This window comes from Echinops telfairi, unplaced genomic scaffold (genome assembly GCF_000313985.2).
Source record: "Echinops telfairi isolate 266 unplaced genomic scaffold, ASM31398v2 ScPeMD7_7467;HRSCAF=8505_1, whole genome shotgun sequence".
In the NCBI taxonomy this organism is placed as follows: domain Eukaryota; kingdom Metazoa; phylum Chordata; class Mammalia; order Afrosoricida; family Tenrecidae; genus Echinops; species Echinops telfairi.
Genome location: NW_022111368.1, coordinates 23,582,728 through 23,596,400, shown reverse-complemented (window position 1 = coordinate 23,596,400; position 13,673 = coordinate 23,582,728). Strand labels below are relative to the sequence as shown.

Here is a 13,673-nt window from a genome sequence, read left to right as displayed (position 1 = left end):
TCTCTTCAGTGAAATGGGGACACTCTAAAACAGGGGTTCTCCACCTTCCTAATGCCGTGACCCTTTCATACAGGTCCTCATGTTGTGGTGACCCTCCTCCCTCAACCATAACATTATTTTCATTGCTACTTCATCCCTGTCATTTTGCTACTGTTTGACTCTGGCAACCCCAAAGGGGTCATGACCCGCAGGTTGAGAACCACTGCTCTAAGCCCTTATCCCACTGCAAGAACTCGGCTACTTGCTCTTAGGAGATAAATGCAGCTCTCAGCTGTCACTTCAGGAGACTGCGTTGTCCCCTGCTGTTGGGTTGGCTGACACGCACCTTGGCCATGTTGGAAAGGTACGTCTTTCTTCGTAGTCTTTTGACAAACACAGTCCCTTCTGAGTAGAACAATGCACAGGGCTATTCCTGATGCGATAACGTCAAACTCTTATGAATGACAGAGGAGAAAAGGGGGCCCACATGGGCGAATGATGGAGAAGAAAGGGGGCCAGGGTCACTTCCTTCCACAAAGGAGGCCTCCTGGTCACAGAGTCTCAGTAAGCTCACCCACACTCTTGCTGTCTGCCAACCCATTCCTGAACAGCTAGCCAAATTGTGGCAGAAACCATTTGATGGAAATGTCCCCATGCCCATCAAAAGCATATGGTCCTAGCATGTGACATGGGTGCCCCAGGGCGTTTAAGATGATGATTTCCTGGTAACCCTGAACACCCTTGAGGTCGTCGTCATCGTCTCTCTTGCACACTCCTTGAAAAATATCCAAGGTCAGGGCAGGATGGAAACAGAGGCCAAACCAACAACACAGAACAAGGGGGGAGTTCGAAAAGCTTGAGAAGAAATGGATTGGAGAGACAATGGAGTTTTCCCAGACACCTTTGGAAGCCTGCTCACACCGAGCAGTGGCTGCTGAATGGACCCTGGCTCCCGGGGCCCCTGTGTGTCAGCACACAACTGTGCACCACGTGGTTTCCCATGGCTGACACGGGGCAGGGGTCACCAGATCTTTCCCACAGGGCATCTCTGTGTAGACTCAGCCCTCTCTCCTGTCTGGCCGGAGAGCTGCGTGCTCACTGTGTGTGCCCCTCAGGGACCGCCGAGGACGACGATTAGAAACCAGAAGAAAGAACACGTCAGGCATGAGGGTGTGCTTCTCTGAAGCGGAGCTGTCCGTTCTTTGACAAACATTCCCAAGGACAGGGTAGAACTGCTTCAGTGGGATTCTGAGACTGTAACTCTTCACGGGAGTAGAAACACCCATTTTTCTCCCACAGAGCGGCTGGTGGTTTCAAACTGCTGAGCTGCATTGAGCAGGCCAAAGCATAACCAATGTGCCACCAGGGCACCTCTAGGACAGGCCACCAGATATGCCAATCACTGTGGGAGCCAGGGAAGAGGAGCTGCTGGGCTGAGGCCTGGGGAAGTCCATTGGGAAAAGATATCAGGCAGGCTTCTTTTAAGAGGAACTAGCCAGGGCGATGAGGCTGGAGGAGGCGAGGGCAGTTCAGGCACAGAGAGCAGTACTGTGAGCCTGAGAATGAACGATTGGCCGTCCTCAGAGAGATGTTTGACATGGGAGACCCCTGGGCCAGGCCGGCTATACAGAGATGGTTTTTCTGTCCAACAGGGCAGCTAGAAGCACTTTTCCCACATCTCCAGCCCCTCAGTAAAACTCACACCCGTTGCTGCAGCATCAACTGTATCTCAGGGCAACCTAAATGTGCAGAGGAGGGTTCTCAAAGCTGTGGCTTTGGGAAAGCAGGTCACCCGGCCTTTCTTTTGACGCACCTCTGAAACAGGTCCAAGCTGCCAAGCTTTCTGTTTGCAGTTGAGCACTTAACTGTTTGCATTCTCCAGGGGGTTCCCTAACTCTTTGGGCTCATCAAAGTCCCTTTGATCAGGAAGCAGTCAAAAGGCATGACCGAATCAGCACCCAGGTCCATCACTGGCCCTGAAGAAAAAGGCACTGTGAACGGGCCAGGTTTATGGGCTGGCATTTTGCACATGAGGGGAAAAGGAAATTATTCCGCTTCTGAGATGCCCTGCCCCCAGTTTGAAAGCTGGATACTTTGTACTCTGACAGAACCCCTTTACTCTTTTCACGGAAACCTACCTTTGCCTTTTGAAATCTGTAAGAGGGCTGGGGAGCCTTCCAACGCATTAAGGAGCCACACCTTGAATTTCTTACTAAATAACTGCACAGGTACTGAAAGGGAACATCTTCCAAAAAGGCATGCAGGAGAATGTCCTCGATTCCCTGCCAAGAAAGAGTCAAGACATCGTGAATCTGCTGCTCTCATTACAAGGGACCGAAGGGTCCGTGCGTCACACACCAAGATGCCTACAAACAGGTCCCTGACACAGGCCCCTACCTGGTCTGCAGGGCAGCCACCGCTCCGCCTGAACCGCTCGCTCGTTAGCATGGATGAAATCGGTCGATGGGGCCAGAGGTGAGTGTTTTCAAAGATGAAAAGATGACGGATCACTGATTCGAATGAAAAACAAATGATAGCATTCACCAGCTGGGAACAATTGTGGGGCCATGCCACCCTGGATAAGGGATTCATCTCTAAACGGTATCGAAAACGTCAAAAGCTCAACAAGAAAAAAGACAACCCAATGGGAATGTGGCCAGAGGACATGAGCAGACCACTCACCGAGAAGCCATCCAGGTGGCCAACAGAACGGGAAGAACCACTAGTGCTCATTATCCACTCCCTCTCTCACGCACACTCCCAGCCCTCGAGGGGTTCCCACTCATAGCGGCACTGTAGAACCAGGCAGAACTCCCCGCCATGGGTTTCCAGGACTGTAACTCTTTATGGGAGTAGAAAGCTTTGTCTTTCTCTTTCAGAGGACCAGTGATTTCGAACTGCTGACCTTGAGGTTAGCAGCCCAATGCGTAATCACTATACTACCAGGGCTCCCTTGCCGATCCTAATAACAAGGAGATGTCTTCTCATCCTAATATTGATAGCAAAGTTTAAGCAACCAGGGAACGACGGCGGCTGGAGAGACTGCTGTAAAGGGGCGTGCGCAGGCACCACAGCACCTGGTCAGCGCGTCCTTACAGAGGTGCGAGTTCAAATCCCATGTGCTCCGGCAACCCCAATGCTCAGCACACGTCCTGAGAAATCAGAGCCGCGACACAGATTGATAGATGCACACCCATCATCACATTGCTCACAACAACGAGGGACGGAAGCCACCTAAGTGCCCACCCGTGGGCGCGTTGTTGAGAAACAAACGATGGCTCATTCCCGGCAGGTTAGAAAAAGAAAAGGTTATTTCCTAAAAAATAAAACACAAGGTGAGGTTCCTGACTAGTTGAAGAAGGATGCATTTTTACTGTAGAATGAAGTATTCTTGACCTCTGTCCTCGCCTAGTAAAAGAATTACTTTTCAGTTAGTCCCTTAAGATTGGCAATCACATTGCTTCCAAAGCAGTTATTCCAACTACTCATTAAAAAATATATATAATTTTGCTGAAGTTGGTAAAGAAACACATTTCACATAATGGAGGGTCCACTGGTTCTGGATCCCACGGGCCAGCTGTGCGTTGGCATTTTCTTTGCCCGAGGTCAAACAGGCAGGCATTCTCTGGATTCAAAGAGAAAAGTTGGAAGATGGGTGGAAATCAAACGGCGCACGGTCCATCAACCCCACCATTGACTCTTCTGAGCACTTGATGTCCATCCACGGAGATTGCAGAGAGGAAGGGACGGGGCTGTGACCCCAGCATTTGGTATCAATTTCTTTAAAAAGGTTAGGGACCCGAGGTCGAAACAAACGTCTCCCTACTTTGTACAGCTGCACGTCATAGCATTTAAAGAGCTGGCACACATCAGGCAGAGGCATAAACACGATTGCATCTTGTTGCAGAGATTTCCAGAAGGAAGTCATCAAATCCCCCACCTGATGTCAATAACAGAACACATCGCCAAAGACTCCTTTTGTGTGCTTAGTGGGACTAATCCCCCATAGACGCTCGGTCAGCCCCAACTGAGAGTAGGATGCAATTTTGTTCCAACAGATAGAAAGAAAGCTCTTTGCCAGATCAGCTTTTCCCAGCTGTAATTTGCTAGTCTTCTTTCCTGGACACAAGAGTGCTTGTCCCGCAAGGGTGGGATCACGTGGTGGAACGTGTCTTCCTGAGGAACTCTGGGAGGCCACGTGGTTCTGGCCACAAGGGGGCCCCAGTTGATTATAATAGGATGCGGAGTGGACCACAGGGACCAGACAATAGCTTGGCGGCGCACTCCCTCAATCATCCTTCAGCTCGGAAAGATGTGTAACCGTACTTAATTCAAGAGGCCTTCTCTTGACATTAAGTTAGAATCCACCTAAGGATGGGTGGGATTCTACTCAGGAGCCTTCTGTAAAGATTATGGGAAGGTCTCTAGGAACCAACCAAATGGGACCTTTCTTTCTCCCTCTGCCCTGCTTTCCCATCATGCCTGCTACCCCATTCCCCATGTTGCCTTTTCAGATTCCCTTGTGAAATCGGGTGGCCAATCTGACTTTCCAGACAACAAAAGTGTTTGCCTCTGGGGAGTTTCAGCCCAGTTGTCTCTTCCCTGACACGAAACCCAGTTGTTGCCCGGTTGATTCTGACTCCTGGCAACTCCTTGTGGGCCGGTGTGGAACTGGGCTCCACGGCGTTTCCAATGGCCCATTTCTCAGAAGTGGGAAAGTAGAGCCCTCTTCTGACACATCTGTGAGTGGACTTGAACTGCCAACCCTTTGGTTAGCAGTTGAGTATATTAGTTATGTGCACCAAGCGAAGTACTTCTTGCTGACACTCAGCCAGATTATCTTATTTATAGGCCTATAATGTTCCTTTTATTACCAGGCTGTGAGCCTCTCAGGCCTGGTGAAGAATACCTCCTCAGTTTCAGAAATGGTACCAGTTTATAGAGGGTAAGGATTAACTCAATGTTTGAGGAGTGAGTGAAGAAAGGGGCGCGTCTGGCCCCCAAAGTGGATGGATATTTATAACATGCCATCAGTAGGGTAGGGGTCCTTCTGAATGCATTTTAGTGTTGCCTTCACTGTCATGCTGTACACTGAGAGCACTAGATGTACTCCTGCTGGGTGAATATTATCAGCAGAAGGTGGATCGTTCGCATTACAGCCCTGAGGAAAACAAACCACATCCCTATGTATTCCAGAGGAGAAACTTCAGAACTGTCAGAGGACTTATCCACGCTGCTCATGACCAATCACTCCTCAAGTCAGACCCCTGAAAGCCTTGCTTATCTTTTCAGTTAGCATTGACAATCAGGTGGCTCGTCAGCATTACCGGAAATTCCGAGGTAAATAATGTTAGCAATGCTTAATTTTAAAAAATAGCTGGAGTTGGAATCTCTAAAAGGTTGGCACTTTGATTTAAGACATCAAGTTATTATTATGAACACTTTGGAGACTTGCCGAATTCTTAAACGGAATACCTATATCACCTTCAAAATATTACAAAATAGCTGCGTGCCAAGTATTTCTGCCCCATGGATTGCTACTAGATGCCCCTTGAATGGGCCAGTAAGGAAATGGTCCATAATGAGGCAGAATTGCCTTTATTTTACGGATAAAACCTTACCCTCTCAAGATCTTGGTTCCTCACAATTTGTGAAATATCTTGACACTAATTGCAGTATTCATCCCCAAGAAAAGCCATCTAGGAAGGACATGGAAAATGAATCGGCTGTGGGTCATTTCCAGAAAGATCTTTCCCAAGCCCTCGGGGTTGCTCTCGTGGCCATTCTAGGAAGACAACAGCTGGGCTCTGCCGTTGGCCGCCGTGCATTTCACCGACCTAGTGTCGTGCGTGCCTTCCTGGCTTCCAGTGTGAGCAGCTTGAACTTCAAAGCTGTAACTCCGATGGTTCCAGCGTCTGCGCTACCTTCTACAAAGCCAGCAACACTGTTTTCTTTCTCCCTAAACCATCAACCCCAATTTTCTCCCTCATTTCTAGCCCTGGTTTCTAGAAAAATCCACCCATCTGTTCCCTTCTCTGTGAGGGCAGGGACTTTCTCTCCAGTGTGGGCCCCCACTGAGCATCTCTATAGGACGTGACCAGAAGGTCGGAGCGTTCTTACCACCACTGAACCCTGGAGGGCATGGTGGCTTCCACAGGCCTGGGAGAAGGCTGTGACCAAAAGCAGAATAAGAAGACATCTAATGTCCTATGGACCACATGGTATGAAAAGCTAATCTCCCCCGTGATTGCAAACCTACCATTTTACAGGAGTCTTTCTTTGCCAGCGTTTGCTCCCAAAATGGACATCTCCTGAGTTCAGACAAAGGGGATTCAACTGGGTCCGTCCTTACCAGTGAATGGGTTTCAAAATAGAAAGAATTCATGCAATGGATTATTTCCTTAAAGTTAAATGTTGTGAGTTTTTTTTTATTGCACATAAACCAAGTAGCAATCATATTGCTATCTATTATGGTAACGTTCCCTCCTTCTCTCCCTCCAAATGATGTCAACCTGCCTCTATGACTTGATAAACAATGGTCAGTAGAGGGGCCCTGGTGGAGCAGCAGTTAAAGCAGTTGGCTCTTAACCAACAGGTGCTGGGAAACGTTACTGTGGGGAATGCAGCCAGTGGCTGAAACAAAACACGTGTCACCAAACAAAACCTTCACTCCGTTCACAAGAGAGCGTTGACGATAACAACACTGTCTCTGTACAACATAAACAGTCTGAAATTCAAAGGGAAGCTATGACTCGGAACTGCTAAGGTTTTCCTCTGCTCTGCAAGAGAAGACAGTCAGCCAGTGGCAAAACAAGCGAGGTCGATTCTGGTTTGGGGAAATTTATTTAGCAGGAACCCCGCCAAAAAAAAGTGTGGGGGACGGGGAATTCTATTTCGATTTCCACCAAAAACAACACAAACGGACACAGAGCTGATGAACACCGACTCCCCGCTGACTCCTGGCAACCTCGAATGTGCAAAGTGGAGTCCCTCCCTGGAGGGTTTTCCTGGTTGTGACCAGTCAGAAGTGGACTGTCAGGCCTTTCTTCCAAAAAGCGTCCTTGGGTGGCTGGAGCTGTTGGGTAGTAATCAGGTACTTAACTCTTGGTCACGTACCTGAGGACTGCTTTCAGATTTCCCCGGTACTATTAAACACAGTATAGGATTTTCAGTGGACTCAAGAAATGCCATTCGGATGATTAACTCAAAGCCATTGCCATCAAGTCCACTCTGACTCAGAGCGACCCTGTAGGACAAAGTCGAACTGCCCGTGTGGGATTCTGAGACTCAACTCATCACAGGAGTAGAAAGCCGCATCATTCGCCCTTGGAGCAGCTGGTGATTTCAAACTGTTGACCTTGAAGGAAGCAGCCCAACTCGTAACTCACTGAGGTACCAAGGGCTCCTTTAGAAGGAATGATAACAATTCTAAAAGAAACCCTTAGATATATGACCATTAATTTCTTCAGCAAAGGTTTACTGAGTATCAACACGTGCCAGCGCCTGTGGATATAAGGGACAACTTCCTGCCGTCACCAGGCTCCTGCAGGTGCCATCTGCTTCCTCTGAATTACCCCATCGGTTCTCCTGGATGCCTTTCCTCCCTCCTGCATCCTGGAGAACACTGCTTTCAGAATGACTGTCCCAAAGCAAATGCGTCCTTTCTCTTTCTGCAGATTCATTGATGGTGTCCTATCGCCCCCTGGATTGAATCAAGATCGCCCAGCCTTTCCATCATCTGGACCTCTTCACCTCTCTCACCCAGAGATGGCTGCTTTTCAGCATCCCGCCCTCCCTCCCAGGTATACTGCAGGCCACTCCCTCAAGGTGAACATCCCCCTTCAGAGAGGAATCAAGGAGTTCTAGTGGGGCCGTGGCGGCAGGGGGTGGGTGGTGGTGTGGAGGCTGCTCACATTTCTTGGCTTTCGGCTACCCCACCCGCATCTTCAAAGCCAGTAACATTGGACTGCATGCATCTGCCTCGGGTTATCATGTGTCTGTGTAGGTGAGAAATTTTCTGTGATTTGAAGATGCCTGTAATTAAACTGAGCTTACCTGGAGAATCCAGGCTAGCCTTCCCATCTCAAGGTCTTTAGCTTAACACATCTATCAAGTCAGTTCCTGGAATTCACAGGTTCCTGGAATTCAGATATGGCTATCCTTGGGAACTGTTAGCTTGCTTACCACTCTACCCTGGAACTAGTCCTGGAAGGATTACTGGCCCCTCTTTTAAAAAAACCCAGTGCTGTTGAGTTGATTCCAACACATAACATTCCTACATAGGGGTTTCTGAGACTGCAAAGCTTTATAGGAGCCACCTGCCTCATCTTTTCCCCACGGTGGGTCCAAGCCATTAACCTTTCAGTGAACAGCCCAGTGCTTTACCCACTGCCCAACCAGTGCTCCTTTAGAAACAGGACAGGCTGGGCACCGGACTTGCCCGTAGAGCCTCTGGAGGAGGCACACGTCCTCCTGGCACCTTGATCTGGGGCAGGGAGACCTGTGTTCTGCAGCCTACAGAAACAGAAGAGTGGACATTTTCACAGTTTCCAGCCACGATTGTTGTAAAAAGAGCCACGGAGCCACTTCCAACTCATAGGACAGCAGAATGTAGCACTGCCAACCACCGTTGCTATGTTTGAACTCATTGGTGCAGCCGCTGTGTCCATCCAGCTGGTCTAGAGTCTTCCTCCTGTTCGCTGCCCCTCTACTTTGCCATGCCTGGTGTCCTTTCTAGAGACTGGTCTCTCCCTCCTGATAACATGCCCAACGTACATAAGGCAAACTCTTGCCCTCCTTGTGTCTAAGGAGCATTCTGGTGGAGTGTGTGATAACTTATTAAAGTAACAATTGAAAACTAATACATCACCGACTCGGAGTGACCTCATAGGACACAGTAGAGCTGCCCCTGGGGGTTTCCAAGACTATAAATCTTTACAGGAGTAGAAAGCCTCATCTTTCTCCCTTGGAATGGCTGGTGGTTTTGACCTGCTAGCCTTCCGGTTAACAGCCCAATGCATAACCACTATGCCACCAGGGCTGCCTGGAAAACTAATACCGCCTCCTCTAATCACCACCACTCTGGATCATCACCTCCTACTGTGAGTTACCAAGCTATGTATAGTCTACTTTGCCTATTCAACATTATACTAGTTGTTTTTTGTTCCCCACCAAGACACTGTATTTTATTCCCGTGTGTCACTGTTGCGGGCTGTTGGGTCAATTCCATCTCACAGCAACCCTATGTGCCAGGGTAGAACTGCCTTTGTGGGTTTCTGGGACAGTAAGGCTTCAGAGGAGCAGAAAACCTTCCTCCCAGGGAGCAGCTGGGGGGCTCAAACTGCTGACTTGGCAGTTTTCAGCCCATGTAACCCATTATGCCACCTGAAAAATGGGGTGTGGGACTTGATAACCATCCGGTAACTGTTTCCACATCATACTCTAGTTCAGAAGCGGACCGACAGAGTCAGACTCAGAGTCTTAATACAAACCCACTCTCATCTTCTCATCTTTTCTTTAAAACAAAAACCCCACTGCCACCAAGTTGATTCTGCCTCACAGCGAGCCTGCAGTACAGAGTGGAACTGCTTCATAGGGCGTCCAAGATGGTAAACCCTTATGGGAACAGATAGCCTCAGCCTTCTCTCACTCAACAGCGAGTGGATTTGAACCCAACAATTAACCTTCGGCACCACCAGGGATCCTTAATAGACGACTATGTCAATTGCAGGAGTCCTGGTGGCATAGTGGTTGAACGTTGGGCTGCTAATGGTAAAGTCAGCAGTTCAAAACCACCAGCTTCTCCATGGAGGAAAGGTGAGACTTTCTACTTCAGTAAGAGTTATACCTCGACTGGTGGGGTTTGATCAAGTGCAATGTAGCTGAGAGGAATTACTGAGAGCCAAATGAAGGTCAAACACGATAGTGGGACAAGAGGAAAGTAAAAGGAAACAGAAGAAAGAACTAGGACGCAAAAAACATTTATAGAGGTATATATATAGGCATATATATGTAAATATATTAATATATAACAATAGGGATATAGTTCTATGTACATATATTTATATGTTAAGTATTAAGGTAGCAGACAGACTTTGGGCCTCTACTCAAGTCCTCCTTCAATGCAAGAACACTTTGTTCTAATAACCTGGCATTCTGTGATGCTCACCTTCCTGACATGATCACTGAAGTCTAAATGGGTGCATAAGCAAATGTGTTGAAGAGAGTTGATGGTGTCTAGCTATTAGAAGATATAGCAACTGGCATCTTAAAGGCTTGAAGTTAAACAAGCGACCATCTAGCAGTGAAGCAACAAAGCCCACATGGAAGAAACACACCAGTCTGTGTGATCAGGAGGTGCTGACAGTATCAGGTATCAGTCATCAGAAGATCCCACACAAACAATCATATAGATGCGAATTGGGGTGGGGGTGGGGTTTGGCGTGGAGACCCAAAACCCATCTGTAGACATTTGGACATCCCCTCACAGAAGGGTCACAAGGAAGGGACGCGCCAGCCAGAGTGCTGTGTAGCACCGATGAAACACACAACATTCCTCTAGTTCTTTAATGCTTCCTCACCACCACTATCATGACCCCAGTTCTACGTTACAAATCCAGTTAGACCAGAGTTTGCACACTGGTACAGATAAGAGCTTTCAGCACATGGAATCCAGGACAGATAACCCCACAGGAACAATAATGGAAATAGTGATAATTTGAGGGTAGGGAGAAGGGGGGAGGAGGGGGAGAAAGGGGAAACTGAACACAATGATCGATGTATTAACACCCCTCCCTCAGGAGGGGGATGAACAATAGAAACAAGGGTGAACAGAGACAGCGGATGGTATAAGACATGAAAATAATAATAACTTATAATTTATCAAAGGTTCACAAGGGTGGGAGGGTGGGAGAGGGAGGGAAATAAGAGGAGCTGATATTAAGGGCTCAAGTAGAAAGAAAATGTTTAGAAAATGATGATGGCAACATAGGTATAAACGTGCTTGATATAATGGATGTATGGATTGTTATTAGAGCTGTAAGAGCCCCAATAAAATGATTTATTTTTTTTTAAAAGAGTTATACCCTTGGAAATCCATAGGGGCAGTTCTACCCTGTCCTTTAGGGTCACTAGGTGCGGGCAGCTATTAATGTGGTCAGCGCCAACAAGGTCTGTTCTCTTGGGTTGACAGCCTGCAATGGAGATAAGATGTTCTGCAAAGACTTGTGAAGATGCTGTGCGTGGTTGATGGTTGAAGTACATACATCACCTCATAGAATTATAGAAACATATGCCGTATATCAGGGAACCTATTGTGTTAGTCTAGGTAGACTAGAGAAACAAATTCATAGACACTCATATGTGTATAACAAAGAGGTTTATATACAAGAGCAATTGAATATTGAGAAAATATCTCAGCCCAGTCCAGATCAAGTCCATAAGTCCGATATTAGCCCCTATGGCCGATACCAATATGTAACGTCCTGTTCAGTCTCATGAAACACATGCAATGACGCTGAACACAGGAAGATCACAGGCCAGTGGGTGGGAATTCTTGTAGATCCAGTAGCGTTGTAAGCATCTCAGCACTGGCAGGGGTCTCCATGTGGCTTTTCCAGGTCAGGGCATTAGCATAGTTCATTGTGTCTTGTCAGTAGAGAGTCTCCAAGGGAGTGAGCAGAGAGAGAGTCTCTCCCACTTTCAAGGAGGAAATTCAGGAATTCCCAGAATCCTCAGGGGAAGGTCAAGCCCACAAAGAGGTCTCATTGGCTATGACCTGATTGACAGACTAGACTCTACCCCTTCATTCTTAATCCTCTCAAGTCCCAAATTGACACCAGACTATATAACTACCACACCTGTATTTCCCCCACCCTATTCTTTGAGGGTATAGCTTACATGTTTGTCCTTTAGCAGCTGGATAAGCTCACGAAAGCTCTACTTGGGGCCGTCACATCACCAATTTTGGACAGCACTTATTAAACTCTTTTGATGACAGTCATGATCTCATGGGACACTCAGAAAGAGAAAGGTGGGGGCTAGAAGATCTGGTTTCAAGACGTAAAAGAATAACAGGAAAAACCTTCCACACTGTCACTCATCCCTCTCAACACTTGCACCGGCAAACCGGGAAGCAAATGGAGCAGGTAAAGCTCTCGATTACTTTGCGTTTTAAAAGGAAACCAGAGTTTGTGCCATGTGTTCAATATCGGCTATGACTTTAAGTCAACAGCAATTTGAAGGAGAGTGGGGCTACCCTTCTCACCTGGGTTAGGAAGGGGGATGAAGGCCTCATTGTCACACAGGAATCCTCACTGGGTGAGCTGCTGTGTTCATTTTTCTAGCATCTAACTGGGAATTTTATGCACTGAAGCAAAAATAATAGGGGTAGAGGAAGTACTTTAACCATGTAGAGAGATAGGGACATGTGTGTAAATAACAAGAAAGTCCTCCTCTCCAGTCAGGGACAGCTTGCATGTTCAAAGGGGTGTCTCTGACCCCTTCTGGAATTGCCTCCAATTCAGTCAATCACTCAAAACATGGGACAATACATAGGTTTGACGAAACCATACTCATTTATTAAAACTACCTGGGCCCCATAGCAGTAAAGATCAATGAAATTATGCACACATTAGAAGGCAAAGGTAGAGTCAAATCAAAAGGCAGGTGGAAAGAATCATTGCTGAGACAAGCTTTACCCAAGATGGAGAACTTGGGGCTCCAGGCCCAGGCCATCTGTGCCCTGAGGAGCTGGTAGGCTTGGGCCAAACGAGCAGGGCCAAGTGAGCCTGGCAGGCAAGGCGAGGCTGGGCCTAGGAAATGAGCCTGGGATAGACCAGTGCTCGCCACTGGGTTCTGTCCCCCAAGAAGAGTGTGCAGTGTGGGCGAGGGCACAGCAGGATTTGAGGTCACCGTTTCAGATGGAAATAGTCGGATGTCAGCCAGATGGCCTTGTGTCCTGGGTATCCGTGCCCCCCACTGAGTCCTTTCTGCATGTGGTTCTAATTCAGTCCTTTGGGACATTTATTAGGCTGTGATCAAAAGCACAGTCATGGTTAAAATGCAGCTTCAATACAACCGCACAAAGCACCCAGAACTGGCTTTGCTGTGAAGGGAAGGGCTTCCAGCCCGAAACACAGGCCTTCTCCCATCTGCTCTCAGAGGCTTGCGACAAACTGCGCTGCCAAATCATGAGAACAGACAGAGAAAAAGGTGCGCACCAACGGCTCAGGAGTGACATCGGGGCTCAGGGTGGCCCAATAAATCATTTGCCTTATTTTGTGAGCTGCCATCTGAGCAATACAGTGCTCGAACTAGGCTGGGAGCGCTAGACTGTTCGGACTTGATAGCGTGATAAGGGGAGGGGCCAAGAGGGGCTGGCAAAGTGAGGAATGGAGAGGAGAACAGGACAGAGAGGAGCTCAGAAGGAGCCTCCCCATTCTTATCTGACTCTACCAGGAAATTGTCACCTTCAGCGAGTCACTGGGGCACTACACCCAAATCCAACCCACTGCCAGCAAGTTGACTTCAACCAGCAGTGACCGCATTCAGGGTTTCTGAGGCTCTCAATTGTTAGAGGAGCAGACAGGCTCGACTTTCTCCATGGAGCACCTGTTGGGTTTGAGCCACCGACCTTGTTGGTAACAATCCAGTGCTAACCCGACAGTGCCACCAGGGCTCCCGGGCCTCTCAGA

General features: G+C 48.0%; 1 protein-coding gene across 1 annotated transcript in view; it reads right to left on the bottom strand.

Moving 5' to 3' along the window:
- Positions 1-13,673, bottom strand: part of RFX8 (regulatory factor X8) — an 84,560-nt gene that overhangs the window by 17,150 nt on the left and 53,737 nt on the right. The window contains 6 exon segments of the mRNA XM_030888494.1: positions 326-384; positions 2,118-2,207; positions 2,210-2,261; positions 3,806-3,919; positions 5,625-5,678; positions 6,239-6,326. Of these exon segments, the coding sequence (XP_030744354.1) occupies positions 326-384; positions 2,118-2,207; positions 2,210-2,261; positions 3,806-3,919; positions 5,625-5,678; positions 6,239-6,326 (457 nt within the window).